Source organism: Salvelinus alpinus, chromosome 14 (genome assembly GCF_045679555.1).
Source record: "Salvelinus alpinus chromosome 14, SLU_Salpinus.1, whole genome shotgun sequence".
Classification (NCBI taxonomy): Eukaryota; Metazoa; Chordata; class Actinopteri; order Salmoniformes; family Salmonidae; genus Salvelinus; species Salvelinus alpinus.
In genome coordinates, this window is record NC_092099.1 from 9,201,077 (window position 1) to 9,215,321 (window position 14,245).

Consider the following 14,245-nt stretch of genomic DNA (forward strand, 5'->3'; position numbering starts at 1 on the left):
TCTGAAGGCTACCAGACAGACTTGACCAGATGGACAGAAGGTCAGAGGTCAAGATAGGTGTGTCGCTCAGTGCGACAGCTCTCCATACATCAAGGCTCCAAAATCACTGGAACACATCATCCCCACTGCGACTATAGTTTGTCTTAGCCCCACCCTTCTCTGCATGCCGCCCTAAGGGAGGTATAGTGTTGCAGCCCGTGCTGAAATCCGCCCGGTGCCAAAGAGGCCATTGGTCATCTCACCAATAGTCCACAACCATGCCACCCTGTGATTGGTCAGTCGGGAGACCAGGGCACCTCTGATAGGGCAGACTTCAATGCTCTTGTTTTGTTGCACAGGATATCTAGTTAGCTGGCATTGGTCTTGGGACCGTGCCAGGTGGCACTCCTCATAGTAGAAATCGATTAGAGAAAGAGCCTGATATTCTATACCGTGGTGTTCTTTCTCTCACTGTGGACTCAAAATGTGAGTTGAAAGCATCCACATAATTTCCCAGGAGTTTGTGTGTGTGACACATGCACGGTTCTGCTAATGTGTATGCATCTGGTCCATGTGCATCCTTATGTATGCATGCCTTGATGTAATACTGTTGTTAAGCTTGCTGTTTTTCCACAGTCTATCAGTGTTTTAAGCCCACGGCAAACTAAGTCTGCAGACATACAACCACTGATAAACAAGTCAGTGAGTTACATTTGGAGGGAAATGTTTTGAACTGACGTGTGCTAGGGCACTTGTACATGTATTGCACTCTGAATGCTACAAGCACTTGCTTGGGTTAGTTCTGCTAATGGAACACAAATGGTTTTCAGTCCCCATTATTGACTGAGTCACTCTGTTTGATGAAAGATGTGAGGAAATAGAGATGATCTGATAGACGGTCAGAGTATCTTTGTTTTGCATACGCTCATGATGAGATAGAAGACGCATAGAGTTATTGAATGGAGTACAGTGTTAATAGCTTCGCTGTTTAATGTGTGTTTACTGTGTGTGTGTGTGTGTGTGTGTGTGTGTGTGTGTGTGTGTGTGTGTGTGTGTGTGTGTGTGTGTGTGTGTGTGTGTGTGTAGACAGACCTGCAGGACCTCTGGGGGCTGATTTAGGCGTGATGTATAGCCAAGTGGTGGCCCAAGTGTCCCTTCCCACAATGCAACGGGCTTCGCCCAGCGATCCCAGGAAATCAATCTCCATCAGCTACGGCAGCATGTCTCCTTCCGTCAGTGACACCTCTGCAGAGCACACACACACACATACTGCCTCTCACACACACACATTCTCACACTCACAACCACCCCACACACTGTAAGTGCTTGGCGTGTCAGCAAATCCCCGCCGCTAAACTCATGTTGCAGTGGGATTGTTTTCTGCTCTGTTGCCAGGTTGCATCATTACAACCCAGTATGTGTGTGGACCCAAACTGCAGCTCTGAGAGTGTGAGTGTGTGTGCACGTGCACTGCTCATTGGGCTTGTGCATGAATACGTGTGTTGATCTGTCTGTATACAGTGTATTCAAAAAGTGTTCATACCCCTTGACATTTTCCACATTTTGTGGCTACAGTCTGAATTTTAAATTGAGATGTTTTGTCACTGACCAACACACAGTACCCCATAATGTAAAATGATGGGGTATATTTTTGACAAATTAATTCTAAATTAAAAGCTGAAATGTCTTAAGTCAATAAGTATTCAACCCTTTTGTTATGGCACACCTAAATAAGTTCAGGAGAAAAAATGTGCTTAAGGCACAATAACTTGCACGGATTCACTTTGTGTGCAATAATAGTGTTCAACATTAGTTTTAAATGACTACCTCATCTCTGTACCCCACACATACAATTATCTGTAAAGTCTCTCAGTCGAGCAGTGACTTTCAAACACAGATTCAACCACAAAGACCATGGAGGTTTTCCAGTGCCTCGCAAAGAAGGGCACCAATTGGTAGATGGGTAAAAAAAAGCAGACATTGAATATCCCTTTGAGCATATGGTGAAGTTATTAATTACACTTTGGATTGTGTATCAATACACCCAGTCACTACAAAGATATAGGCGTCCTTCCTAACTCAGTTGCTGTAGAGGAAGGAAACAGCTCAGGGGATTTCACGATGAGGACAATGGTGACTTTAAAACAGAATTGAATGGCTGTGATAGGAGAAAGCTGAGTATTGATTAACAACATTGTAGTTACTCCACAATACTAACCTAATTGACAGAGTGAAAAGATGGAAGCTTGTACAGAATAAAAATATTTCAAAACATGCATCTGTTTGCAACCTGGCACTAAAGTAATACTAGAAAAAATGTGACAAAACGTTTCACTTTTTGTTCTGAATACAAAGTGTTTGGATCAAATCCAATACCACACATTACTGAGTAACACTCTCCATATTTTCAAACATAGTGGTGGCTGCATCATGTTATGGGTATTCTTGTAATTGTTAAGAAACTGAATGGAGCTATGCACAGGCAAAATCCTAGAGGAAAACCTGGTTCAATCTTCTTTCAACCAGACACTGGGAGATTAATTCACCTTTCAGCAGAACAATAACCTAAAACACAAGGCTTGACTTAAATCTACTTGAGAATCTATGGCAAGTCCTGAAAATGATCAAAAACCAATTTGAAAGAGCTGGTGGAATTTTGAAAAGAATAATGTGCAAATGTTGCACAATTTGGTATTTTATTAGGATCCTCATTAGCTCTTGCAAAAGCAGCAGCTACTCTTCCTGGGGTCTAATCAAAACATGAAACATATACAGAATGACATGATACATAACATCAATAGACAAGAACAGCTCAAGGACAGAACTACATAAATTCTTTAAAAAGGCACATGTAGCCTTCATATAAATGCATACACACAAACTATCTAGGTCAAATAGGGGAGAGGCGTTGTGCCGCAAGATGTTGCTTTATCTGTTTTTTTAACCAGGTTTGCTGTTTATTTGAGCAATATGAGATGGAAAGAAGTCCCATGCAATAATGGCTCTATATAATACTGTACTTTTTCTTGAATTTGTTCTGCATTTGGGGACTGTGAAAAGACCCCTGGTGGCATGTCTGGTGGGATAAGTGTGTGTGTCAGAGCTGTGTGTAAATTGACTATGCAAACAATTTGATATTTTCAACACATTAATGTTTCTTATAAGAAGTGATGCAGTCAGTCTCTCCTCAACTCTTAGCCAAGAGAGACTGGCATGCATAGTATTTATATCAGCCCTCTGATTACAATTAAGAGCAAAATGTGCTGCTCTGTTCTGGGCCAGCTGCAGCTTAACTAGGTCTTTCCTTGAAGCACTGGACCACACGACTGGACAAGATTAGACAAAACTAGAGCCTGCAGAACTTGCTTTTTGGAGTGTGGTGTCAAAAAAGCAGAGCATCTCTTTATTACGGCTAGACCTCTCCCCATCTTTACAACCATTTGAATCTTTGTGTTTTGACCATGACAGTTTGCAATCTAAGGTAATGCCAAGTAATTTAGTCTCCTCAACTTGTTCAACAGCCACACCATTCAGGACCAGATTCAGCTGAGGTCTAGAACTAAAGGAATGATTTGTACCAAATACAATGCTCTTAGTTTTAGAGATTTATGGAATGGGTGGCCAGTTTATTACTGGCCACCCATTCCAAAACAGACTGCAACTCTTTGTTGAGGGTTTCAGTGACTTCATTAGCTGTGGTTGCTGATGTTTATATGGTTGAATCATCAGCATACATGGACACACATGCTTTGTTTAATACCAGTGGCAGGTCATTGGTAAAAATAGAAAAGAGTAGAGGGCCTAGAGAGCTGCCCTGTGGTACACCACACTTTACATGTTTGACATTAGAGAACCTTCCATTAAAGAAAACCCTCTGAGTTCTATTAGATAGATAGAATCCACAATATGGCAGAGGTTGAAAAGCTATAGCACATACGTTTTTTCAACAACAGGTTATGGCCAATAATATCAAAGGCTGCACTGAAATCGAACTGTACATGTTCACCACAATCTATACACCATATACACCACAATCTTCTTCTTATCAATTTCTATCAATCAATCATCAGTTATTTGTCAGTGCAGTACATGTTGAGTGACCTTCTCTATAAGTATGCTGAAAGTCTGTTGTTAATTTGTTTACAGAGAAATAGCATTGTATTTGGTCAAACACAATTTTTTCAACAGTTTGCTAAGGTAGCAGAAAGCTTATAGGTCTGTTAGAACCAGTAAAGGCCACTTCACCACTCTTGTGTAGCGGAATTACTTTGGCTTCCCTCCAGGCCTGAGGACAAAGACTTTCCTCTAGGCTCAGATTAAAAATATGACAGATAGGAGTGGCTATAGAGTCAGCTACCATCCTCAGTAGCTTTCCATTTAAGTTGTCAATGCCAGGAGGTTTGTCATTATTGATCGTTAACAATTTTTCCACCTCTCCCGAACTAACTTTTCAAAATTCTAACTTGCACTGCTTTTCTTTCATATTTTATTTATTTATGCATGAATACAATTTCCTGCCTACGTTTGCCCACTTTGCCAATGAAGTAATCATTAAAATAATTGGCAACATCAAATGATTTTGTGATGAATAAGCTATCTCATTTGATGAAATATGGAGTTGAATTTGTCTTTCTGCCCATAATTTCATTTAAAGTACTCAAGTTATTTTCCATCATTCTTTATATCATTTATCTTGGCTTCATATTAAAGTTTCTTCTTCTTTTTGTTGAGTTTCGTCACATAATTTCCCAATTTGCAGTAAGTAAGCCAGTCAGATGTGCAGCCAGACTTATTAGCCACTCCTTTTGCCACATCTCTTTCAACCATATCGTTTTTCAATTCCTCATCAATCCATGGAGCCTTAACAGTTCTGTCTTAACAGGTGCATGTTTATCAATAATTGGAAGAAGCAATTCCATAAATTCCTCAAGTGCAGCGTCTGGATGCTCCTCATTAATCACATCAGACCAACAAATATTTTTAACATCATCCACATAAGAGTCACAGTTAAATCTTTTGTATGATCTCTTATATACTTTTTTTAGGCCCAGCTTTTGGAACTTTCCTGGATACAGCCACTATATTGTGATCACTGCATCCAATGGGTACGGATACAGCTTTAGAACACAGTTCTACAGTATTAGTAAACATGTGATTGGTACATGTGGATGATCTTATTCCTGTAGTGTTTGTAAACACCCTGGTAGGTTGATTAATAACCTGAACCAGATTACAGGCACTGGTTACAGTGAGAAGCTTCCTCTTGAGCAGACAGCTTGATGAAAACCAGTCAATATTCAGGTCCCCAAGAAAGTAGACCTCTCTGTTTACATCTCATACACTATTAAGCATTTCACACATATTATTTAGATACTGACTGTTAGCACTTGGTGGCCTATAGCAACATCCCACAAGAAAAGGCTTTAGATGTGCCAAGTGAACCCACAACACAACACTTCACAACACTTGACACAAGATCTTCTCTAAACATTACAGGGATATGGCTCTGAATTTATACAGCAACACCTCCCCCATAAGCATTCCTGTCTCTTCTATAGATGTTATATCCTTGTATTGCTACTGATGTATCATCAAATGAATTGTCTAAGTTCTGAGTCTCAGAAATGGCTAATATATGAATGTTATCTGATGTCAGCAAGTTATTGATTTCACAAACCTTATTTCTAAGGCAACGTATATTAATATGGGCTATTTTCAGCCCTTTCCTGGGTAGCTTATCAGAGAAAGGCATCATACTGAAAAGAGCAGACAAAGCAAGAGAGCAATGTATACATTCAGCAGTCCATTAATCAATTGGTGTGTGTGTCTGTGTGTGTGTCTGTGTGTGTGTCTGTGTGTGTGTCTGTGCTGCGGGGGTTGAGGCTACGAAGCCATAGGCTTGGCTCTCTCATCCCTTCCAGGCTTCTGGTGTCTGTGCTGCGGGGGTTGAGGCTACGAAGCCATAGGCTTGGCTCTCTCATCCCTTCCAGGCTTCTGGTGTCTGTGCTGCGGGGGTTGAGGCTACGAAGCCATAGGCTTGGCTCTCTCATCCCTTCCAGGCATCTGGTGTCTGTGCTGCGGGGGTTGAGGCTACGAAGCCATAGGCTTGGCTCTCTCATCCCTTCCAGGCTTCTGGGAGGGAGGGTGGACAATGAGCCTGTCAAAGCGGATGTATGCAATGTCTCCCACGCGCTCTGGCAGCTTTCATGGCTGGGATCAATCCAGGTGTGGAAATCTCTTGGAGCAATCGCTGCCAAAGGTGCTTCTACAAAGGCATGACTTAGGGGTGTGAATACATATGTAAATTAGATTTCTGTATTTCAATACCTTTGCACACATTTCAAAAAAACATATTTTCACATTGTCATCACGGGGTTTTGTGCGTAGATGAGTGAGAGAAAATCTATTTAGTACATTTTGATTTCAGGCTGGAACACTACAACATGTGGAATCAATCAAGCGGTATGAATACCTTCCGAAGGTACCGTGTGTGTGTTGTGTGTTTTTGTGCGCATGTATTTGTGCGCGTTCACATGTGTATGGGTTTGTTTGACTGCAGACGTGTTTGTGTGAGAGCCATCCGCCTCCTCTTCCTCTCGGGCAGGCCAATGACCAGGAGTGTCCCAACCAACCCAGATTAGAAGGGATCAAGTGAAAGATAACTAGGAACGACTGTCTGGACATTGTTTTTTTTTACTTCACTCATCCCCAAAGCTTCTCTCCGTACAAGTCTAATTCTTTCGTTCTGACCCATTTCTGTTTTGTAATTCTATTTATCCTTTATGTAACCAAAAGGGAGTCATTGCCAAGACAGACAGCAACATGCGTTTAGGCCAAGAGTGTCACTGTAAAACACGGCTCAACAGAAAGAAATGACTTTTTCTTTACATACAGTGTAGACCAAGTGTGGATTGTATCCAACATCTCACATATTGTCCCTTTGTGCCCTACAGAGGACTGAAGCTACTGTCTGAATTGAAGGTTTAAAACATATCAGAACTATCCTATGAACAAAAGATGTTGAAAAGACATGTTGGTTACGGGAGACTCATTCCTATGAGCAAAAGATGTTGTCTTTTCAACGTCTTGTGCTCGCTGGAGTCACTTAGATCTGACTGTCGTACCACCAACTCTGTACCACTGACTGTTATACAAATGTGTGAGAATTTATGTTGAGGGTTCATGCATGTGTCTACGTCATATGTTGTATGTGTTACGTAGCAGCTCTTTGTCTTCGTCTCCATGCCAAGCAATACGGCTCCAGCTGAACAAGCTCTTATCTACTTATTCAAAGACACCACACAGAAAGTTGCTTCCTGTCCAGAAGAGCATTTGCTACCCCCTCCTACCCTCTGAGTACACCCTCAATGCCGCCTTTGTGCTCATACCCTCCACCCCTCACACCCATGCCGTCACAGAGCACATTTTTACGCTATTCCGTGATGAGGGTGGCAGACTATTCTTTTTTTTTGTACAATTTGATTTAAAAAAATGTAAAAACAATACAAAACATACACATACAAACAACATCACACCTGCCCAGACCCACATGCTCCCACCCCCATCTCCAGCGCCCGCATCACTCTCCGCACCATTTTGTTTCTCTCCGTCGCCTCACGCACTTTCAACATTTCGATAAGAAAGCGTTTGACCTTTCCATTGTGTTAACAACAGAGCATTGGTTGATTTTCAGTTTGTAAGTATACTTTTTTCAAGATGATTGATGAGAAAAGTATCATCCAACCCATCAGGTATCTTACAGCACCCCCATATGCCATGTTTTGAAATATGCAGACAGACGGGTTAAGTGTACATTTACATTGTAATACTTCTGACTGCCAACTTTATAACTCTGCCCATAACTTTTGGAATGTATAACATTCCCAGAAGGCGTGGATTATTGAGTCGTTGTTAGTGTTACACATAAGACATGACTCTGCCTCTGTAGAATTTGTGAATTTTGTCTCTTATAAAATAAATTATTGATTTTTTTATGCTGGATTAAGTGTAAATTAACTGCAATTGGTTAGTTATGTTCCAATATTGCCTCCATCTTGTGCCAATATCAGTTCTTTTTAAGTCTTGGTTCCAATAGTTTAAATATATTATTTAAGAGATTGCCAGTTAAGCTATCTGCAAGGTTTTGTTTAGCTTACCTATCAAATGAGTATCCTTTTCTGGCTCAAATAGGATTCCTTCAAGATTTCTCCGAAATCCAAAAGATTTCAAATCGAAATTTCGTGAAATAAAACTTTTAAGTTGCATATATTTTAAAATATCTACATTGGTCAATCGAATAACGCTTTTTAATGCTGTCATGGAAATACATGTATTTCCTATTACCAAGTAATTTACGGTTTCTATGCCTTTAGTTTGTCATGTGGACCAATTATTTGGTGAATTCTGAAATGCTAATAAGGATTTTTCCATAGGGTTGTGTTTTTAGGGAGTGATATTTGTTCATGTAGAATACATTTCATTTTTTTCTATGTTATTATAGTGTTTTCAACTATGAAGTTGTTTATGTTCTTAGCTTTATCCTTTGAAAATAGACACATGAAAAGATTCTGGGGATGAGCATGCACATCTTCTATGTACCCATTGTTCCTCTTCGGTGCATTTACAGTGCATTTGGAAACTATTCAGAGACCTTCCTTTTCTCCACATTTTGTTATGTTACAGTCTTATTCGAAAATGGATTAAAACCTCCAAAACTCTTCATCACGTTAGAGTGGCCAGACGGAAGCAACTCCTCAGTTATAAGCAAATGAAAGCCAGCTTGGAGTTCGCCAAAAGGCACTTAAAATACTCTCAGACCATGATAAACAATATTTTTTGTGTATTGTATTGTAACGTATGGGTCAGTAATCCGCAGGGGACTCTCCTGATATTGCTTCTTTTAATATTACTGAAATAACAGTTTGACACATGGAACTAGGAAACACGGAATTGAGTGTTGTCATTTGTGTAAATAGGGGTTGCTGCTTTGTCCCAAAATGTTAAATAGAATTCAATGAGAAAGCTGTCCATTCCTGGTGCTTTTCTCCGTGCGACTGTTTTAACTGTCTAATATTTATTTTGGGTTATTCTCTGTTTTTAGTGATTATTTATTGTCTGCTTATAATTGCTTCAGGGTTGTTGAGTCTATAAAGGCTGCAGGATCAGTCCCACTATTATTTAATTCTGATTTATATCGATTTTCCTAAACTTTTTAAAATGGTCATTAATTACAATGTTGTTTCTAATTAATGCATCTGTATCTTTATCTTTTAAGATTATAACTGGTTTGTTGTGTATTCGTTTTGTGAGGGCTGCGAGATGTTTACCAGGTTTATTTACCATTAAGTAGTATGCTTTATTTGAGTTCAACCTGTTGGCTCTCTTCAAAAGTAAAACATTAGATTTTCTTTTTTATCTTGTAAAGATATTTTTATGGACTTTTTCTAAGATAGAAATAAACATTTAAGAAAAATAATCACTAACTCAAACTTAACTTTTCTCAAGTATGAGATCATTCCCCTTATAATGATCAGCTTTTCTATATCCTCTATGTCTACATTTGTAATGGTAAATGTTTTTATTTTTTCATTAACGTATTTAATACATTTCTGGTCTTGAAGATGCACTCTGTTCATTCTCCATATTCTGTTCTCTAAGTGTATTTTCTACTGGTGTAATTAAGCATGATACCAAGAATGATCCGATATCACTATATCATGAATTTTTTTAACCCAATTTTTTGTTGAGTGCACTTTTGGGGGGGAAAATGTAGTCAATTCTTGAATAGCTTTTCTTACTTTTAGATACATTTTTTTTACTACGTCTGTCAATATTATTGAATGTATGATTTTAGATTGCCTGTTAAAATAATAGTTCCTCTCAGAATTCCACCTATATTAGATCAAATCCAATCTAAAAACACCAGATTTGACCCTGGTGGGATATACATTGAAATCAATGTGCATTTTTCATCAAGTAAGGTACAATTTAACTTTAGAAAATGGCCTTCTTGATCCGTGTGCTGGGATATAAGGGAAAATGTGTATTCTTATTTATCATGATGCCTACACCTCTGCTGGTGTTACAGTAGGTGGCAGCATAGGCCTCTCCAACCCAGCTTCGCTTTAAATATGACATTTCTCTTTTTTTATGTAACTTTTGCAGGAAGATCACATCTGCTGACAATCTGTTTAAGTGTTCAAGAACCATATGCTTTTTTTCCCCATCAGGAAGCCCATGCACGTTTCTAGTAATACGTTGGATTTTGTTGGTCTTTACTTGTATAGAGTCAACGTTAACCTTGTCTGTTCTGTCTATCATTGAATAACCAGATAAAACATTTTAGCAGACATGTCATATGAGGGCGGTGGGCATTCCATGGAATGGGAGAGTCATAGTGTGAATACATAGTTGTTGTATGCATTACATATATAGAGCATACCTTGTAAATTAAATGAACGTATAGTGGCTGGTGGGGTCTACTTGGGGAGAGTGGGTCCACAGAGTGGCTGAAGTGGGATAAATGGAGGCCCCACACACACTTCAGAGAAGTGGTATTATGGTCCGACATCAAGCTTGTTATTGTTGTTATGTAAAAGTATAAAGGTCCAAAATAGCATAACTGGTGTATTTTAACACCATCTGTTTAAAAATGAATTTAGTATTTGTCAATCTAGCAAACCAGGCAACTAAAAGCAACTTTATAAACAATGTTTTAGTTCGTTTCTAGCTTGTTAGCTAGCTAGCTAATGTTAGGTTAGCTTGCTAGCTAGTTCAAATAATGACCATATCATATAGCTGACAGCGTTATAACTTTAGCTAATTTGTATTCATTATTACAGGAAAATAAACTCACAACAAGATCATTATTTACAAGTTAATGGCAAGTTAAATACTACATTTAAGCAGGGCAATCTACCGGAGAATTTTAGAACTTGGACACTGTCTCTTTGGCCTAACTTTATATCCTAATTTGACTTTGGTGCAGGGCATGTTGTTTTTCACATTACCGTCTCTGGTAAACACACACTATATGAAAGTGTATTTTTCACATGCACAGGATGCAGAAGGTATAAACGGTATATTGAAATGGTTACTTGCATAGTGAAGTCTTTTGTTTAGACAATGAACCACAATGAACCATAACTGAAAATGACTTTCTTACAGAATTAGAAACGTATAATATCTGAAAATGTAGCTAGCTAGACTCTCTTACCTGTTTACATGGATGATCGCTTCTCCCTCTCTGTCACGGATGCCATGGTTGCCCTTAGTTTGAAGATGTAATCTGGAGACAGGTGTTTTATAACAGCCTTCTGTGTGTTCTCTTTTCGACTCATTCCGCATATTTGCAATCAAATGCCAGAATTTTCTCTATCTCCTTATCTATCATTCTCTGCTTCCACCGGATATTCCACTGATTTCAAAATTCGGTCTTCCAGAAAGTGGAAAGCATCTTTCAAAAAATCCACGTGAGAGCGGATAACCTACACATACTGAGCAGCTCATGTTATAGACAGAAGCGAGCTACATGGCAGACCAATCCGAACTCATCTCTCAGCATGTCCAGCCCATCCATTATCTCAGCCAATCATAGCTAGCGGGAAGGTCCCTGTCTTTTTCCGTGGCTAAACCAACTAGGCTCGTAATTTAACAATTCTGTATTTACAGATGGTATACAAGTTTTTTTTATCATGGCACATGAAAGCATTTTGATAAAAATAAATGTTTACATTTAAATGCCTCTCCTGTGAAGTAGTGACACGCGAGACACACCTAGTTTCCTGAAAGGAGTCACATATGTCGTCTTTTGTATTGTCTTTTCACTGTCCATGTAGCTTATTGGCATCGGCTACTTCTATCGTTACTTCCTAAAGAAGACAGTTACTTGGGGACAGTAGAGTTTAGATTTAATAGGGGGGAGGGGGAAAGAAGATTTGGCTGTCTATTCTGTGCTCTGCATTGATAAACTCTGTGACCTTTCTGAGGGGGACCTCTTTTGTTAGTCCCTAATCCCCATCCGTACTCTTCTTCTGGCCAGGGTCATTGTAGTCCTGTTCTTTTCCCTTGAACTTGTGGCATTGAGATTAGTGCCCTGCTGTGAGCTGACACAGTGGAAATGAGTGGGGATCCTTTTTGGGATACATACGGACAGAGAAGCACACACAGAAACACAAACACACACACATAGACACGCAAACACACACACACACAAATACACACACCCCTCTTGCTCTTCGTGAGCATACTTCACCCTTTCATCTATTCCCAGTCCACACATATGGTGGCAATGCTTGCACATACACACATAGTAGTTGCTCTCAGTGGTTTTGTCCTTTTGTTTGCAGCCTTTCGTCACTCCCAACATCACAAAACTCCTATTGTGCTACATTGGCACCACACTCAGCGTGTTGGTGTACCCTAGTGTGTCAAAACTGCCATAGTTAAACTAGCATCCGTGCCGTGTAGTCCTAGAATGAAGACTCGTTAGCCTTTCGGGTGTCTATTCTATGAGTCATTCAATGTCATTGAATGGGCTACCATAGGACCTGCAATTACTTGCAGTGTGTGTGTGTGTGTGTGTGTGTGTGTGTGTGTGTGTGTGTGTGTGTGTGTGTGTGTGTGTGTGTGTGTGTGTGTGTGTGTGTGTGTGTGTGTGTGTGTGTGTGTGTGTGTGTGTGTGTGAGAAAGAGCCTTGGGAAAGACTATCCTTTCTCTTTTGATTGAACCCTACATCATAAAGGAACAACAACCATGAAAAATCAGTCAGTAACCCATTCTCTCTCTGCCTCTCCCCAGTCGACGTGAGAGCGGCACTGCCCATGCAGGTGCCCCCGGCCGCCATCCCCATGGACCTGCGCATGGACCAGCCCTTTGGCCTGGCACCGCGACCAGACGACCAGTGCCACCAAGGACAAGTCCCAGGTCTTCGGGAGCAGCAGCTGCAGCAGGAGCTGTTGGCCCTCAAACACAAACAGCAGATCCAGAGACAGCTGCTCATCGCCGAGTTCCAGCGGCAACATGAACAGCTCTCACGCCAGCATGAGGTCCAGCTACAGGAGCATGTTAAGGTGTGTTTGTCCCGCCCCCCCCTCCCCGACACCCTGCTCTTCCACCTCCCTCCATCCCTCCATTGCCTTTGCTCGAGGGCATTCTGACTCAACAGATTGTCAATGTGCTGTTTTAAGGACAGAGAGAATGGGTGTAGGAGAGGACATGCCTGTACGTGTGTGTGTGTGTGTGTGTGTGTGTGTGTGTGTGTGTGTGTGTGTGTGTGTGTGTGTGTGTGTGTGTGTGTGTGTGTGTGTGTGTGTGTGTGTGTGTGTGTGTGTGTGTTGGATGTAACTGGATCCGCCGGTTGTGTTGGGTTGCTTTTCAAATCTCCAGTCCTTGAGAAACTGTGTACTGGCTCATACATGTGTGTGACAACAAGAGAAACATTTCGCTCTGCAAACAGGCCGCAGCTTCAGCCAATGGGAGCGAGGCAACCTAGGCTAAAAATAACTCTGTCGGAAAGCTCCAGTCGACATCACTAGCTCTGCATTATGCCTTGACAGCTTGCTGACTGTATTCTATTCTGCTCCCTTCCAGTCAACACCCACCTGTACCACTGTCCATAGTGAGGCTTTTATCATTCAGTCATTTAGGCATTTAGTCTCACGCTTGCTGACTTCCTTTCTTGAGAAGAAATTCAAATAATCTGTTTCCAAGCTATGAAATCTGTAGGGGACGCTAGCTGTTGCAATTGAGTGATATTGACGTCAGCCATTGGTTTTAGATTGTCTAATACATGCATATTTGCCATTGAAAGGAAGTGTGTCAGAGTGTGTGTTCAAGCGTGTGTTTTTTGTTTGTCTGATATCACCTTATATAGATCATCTGTGACCATGTCTCTCTCCCTTCCATTCCTCTCCCTCTCCCCATCTCCCTCCCTTTTAGTCTCCCTCCTCCTCTCCCCCCAGGTCCCTCCATCCCTCTCCCTCTACTCCATCAGCAGGTGGTTGTACCGCCCTTGTAGTAACGTTGTGGTAACGTTGTGTTGCAGGACCTCCTGGCCCTGAAGCATCAGCAGGTGGTTGTACCGCCCTTGTAGTAACGTTGTGTTGCAGGACCTCCTGGCCCTGAAACATCAGCAGGTGGTTGTACCGCCCTTGTAGTAACGTTGTGGTAAAGTTGTTGCAGCACCAGCAGGACCTCCTGGCCCTGAAGCATCAGCAAGTGGTTGTACCGCCCTTGTAGTAATGTTGTGGTAACGTTGTTGCAGCAC

At 40.9% G+C, this 14,245-nt stretch overlaps 1 protein-coding gene across 6 annotated transcripts in view; it reads left to right on the plus strand.

Moving 5' to 3' along the window:
* hdac4 (histone deacetylase 4) overlaps positions 1-14,245 on the plus strand; it is a 244,528-nt gene that overhangs the window by 147,221 nt on the left and 83,062 nt on the right. For all 6 annotated transcript variants that reach the window (XM_071340306.1, XM_071340304.1, XM_071340303.1 and 3 more), the window contains one exon: positions 12,778-13,049. In XM_071340306.1, the coding sequence (XP_071196407.1) occupies positions 12,778-13,049 (272 nt within the window). The remainder of the gene's footprint in view (positions 1-12,777; positions 13,050-14,245) is intronic.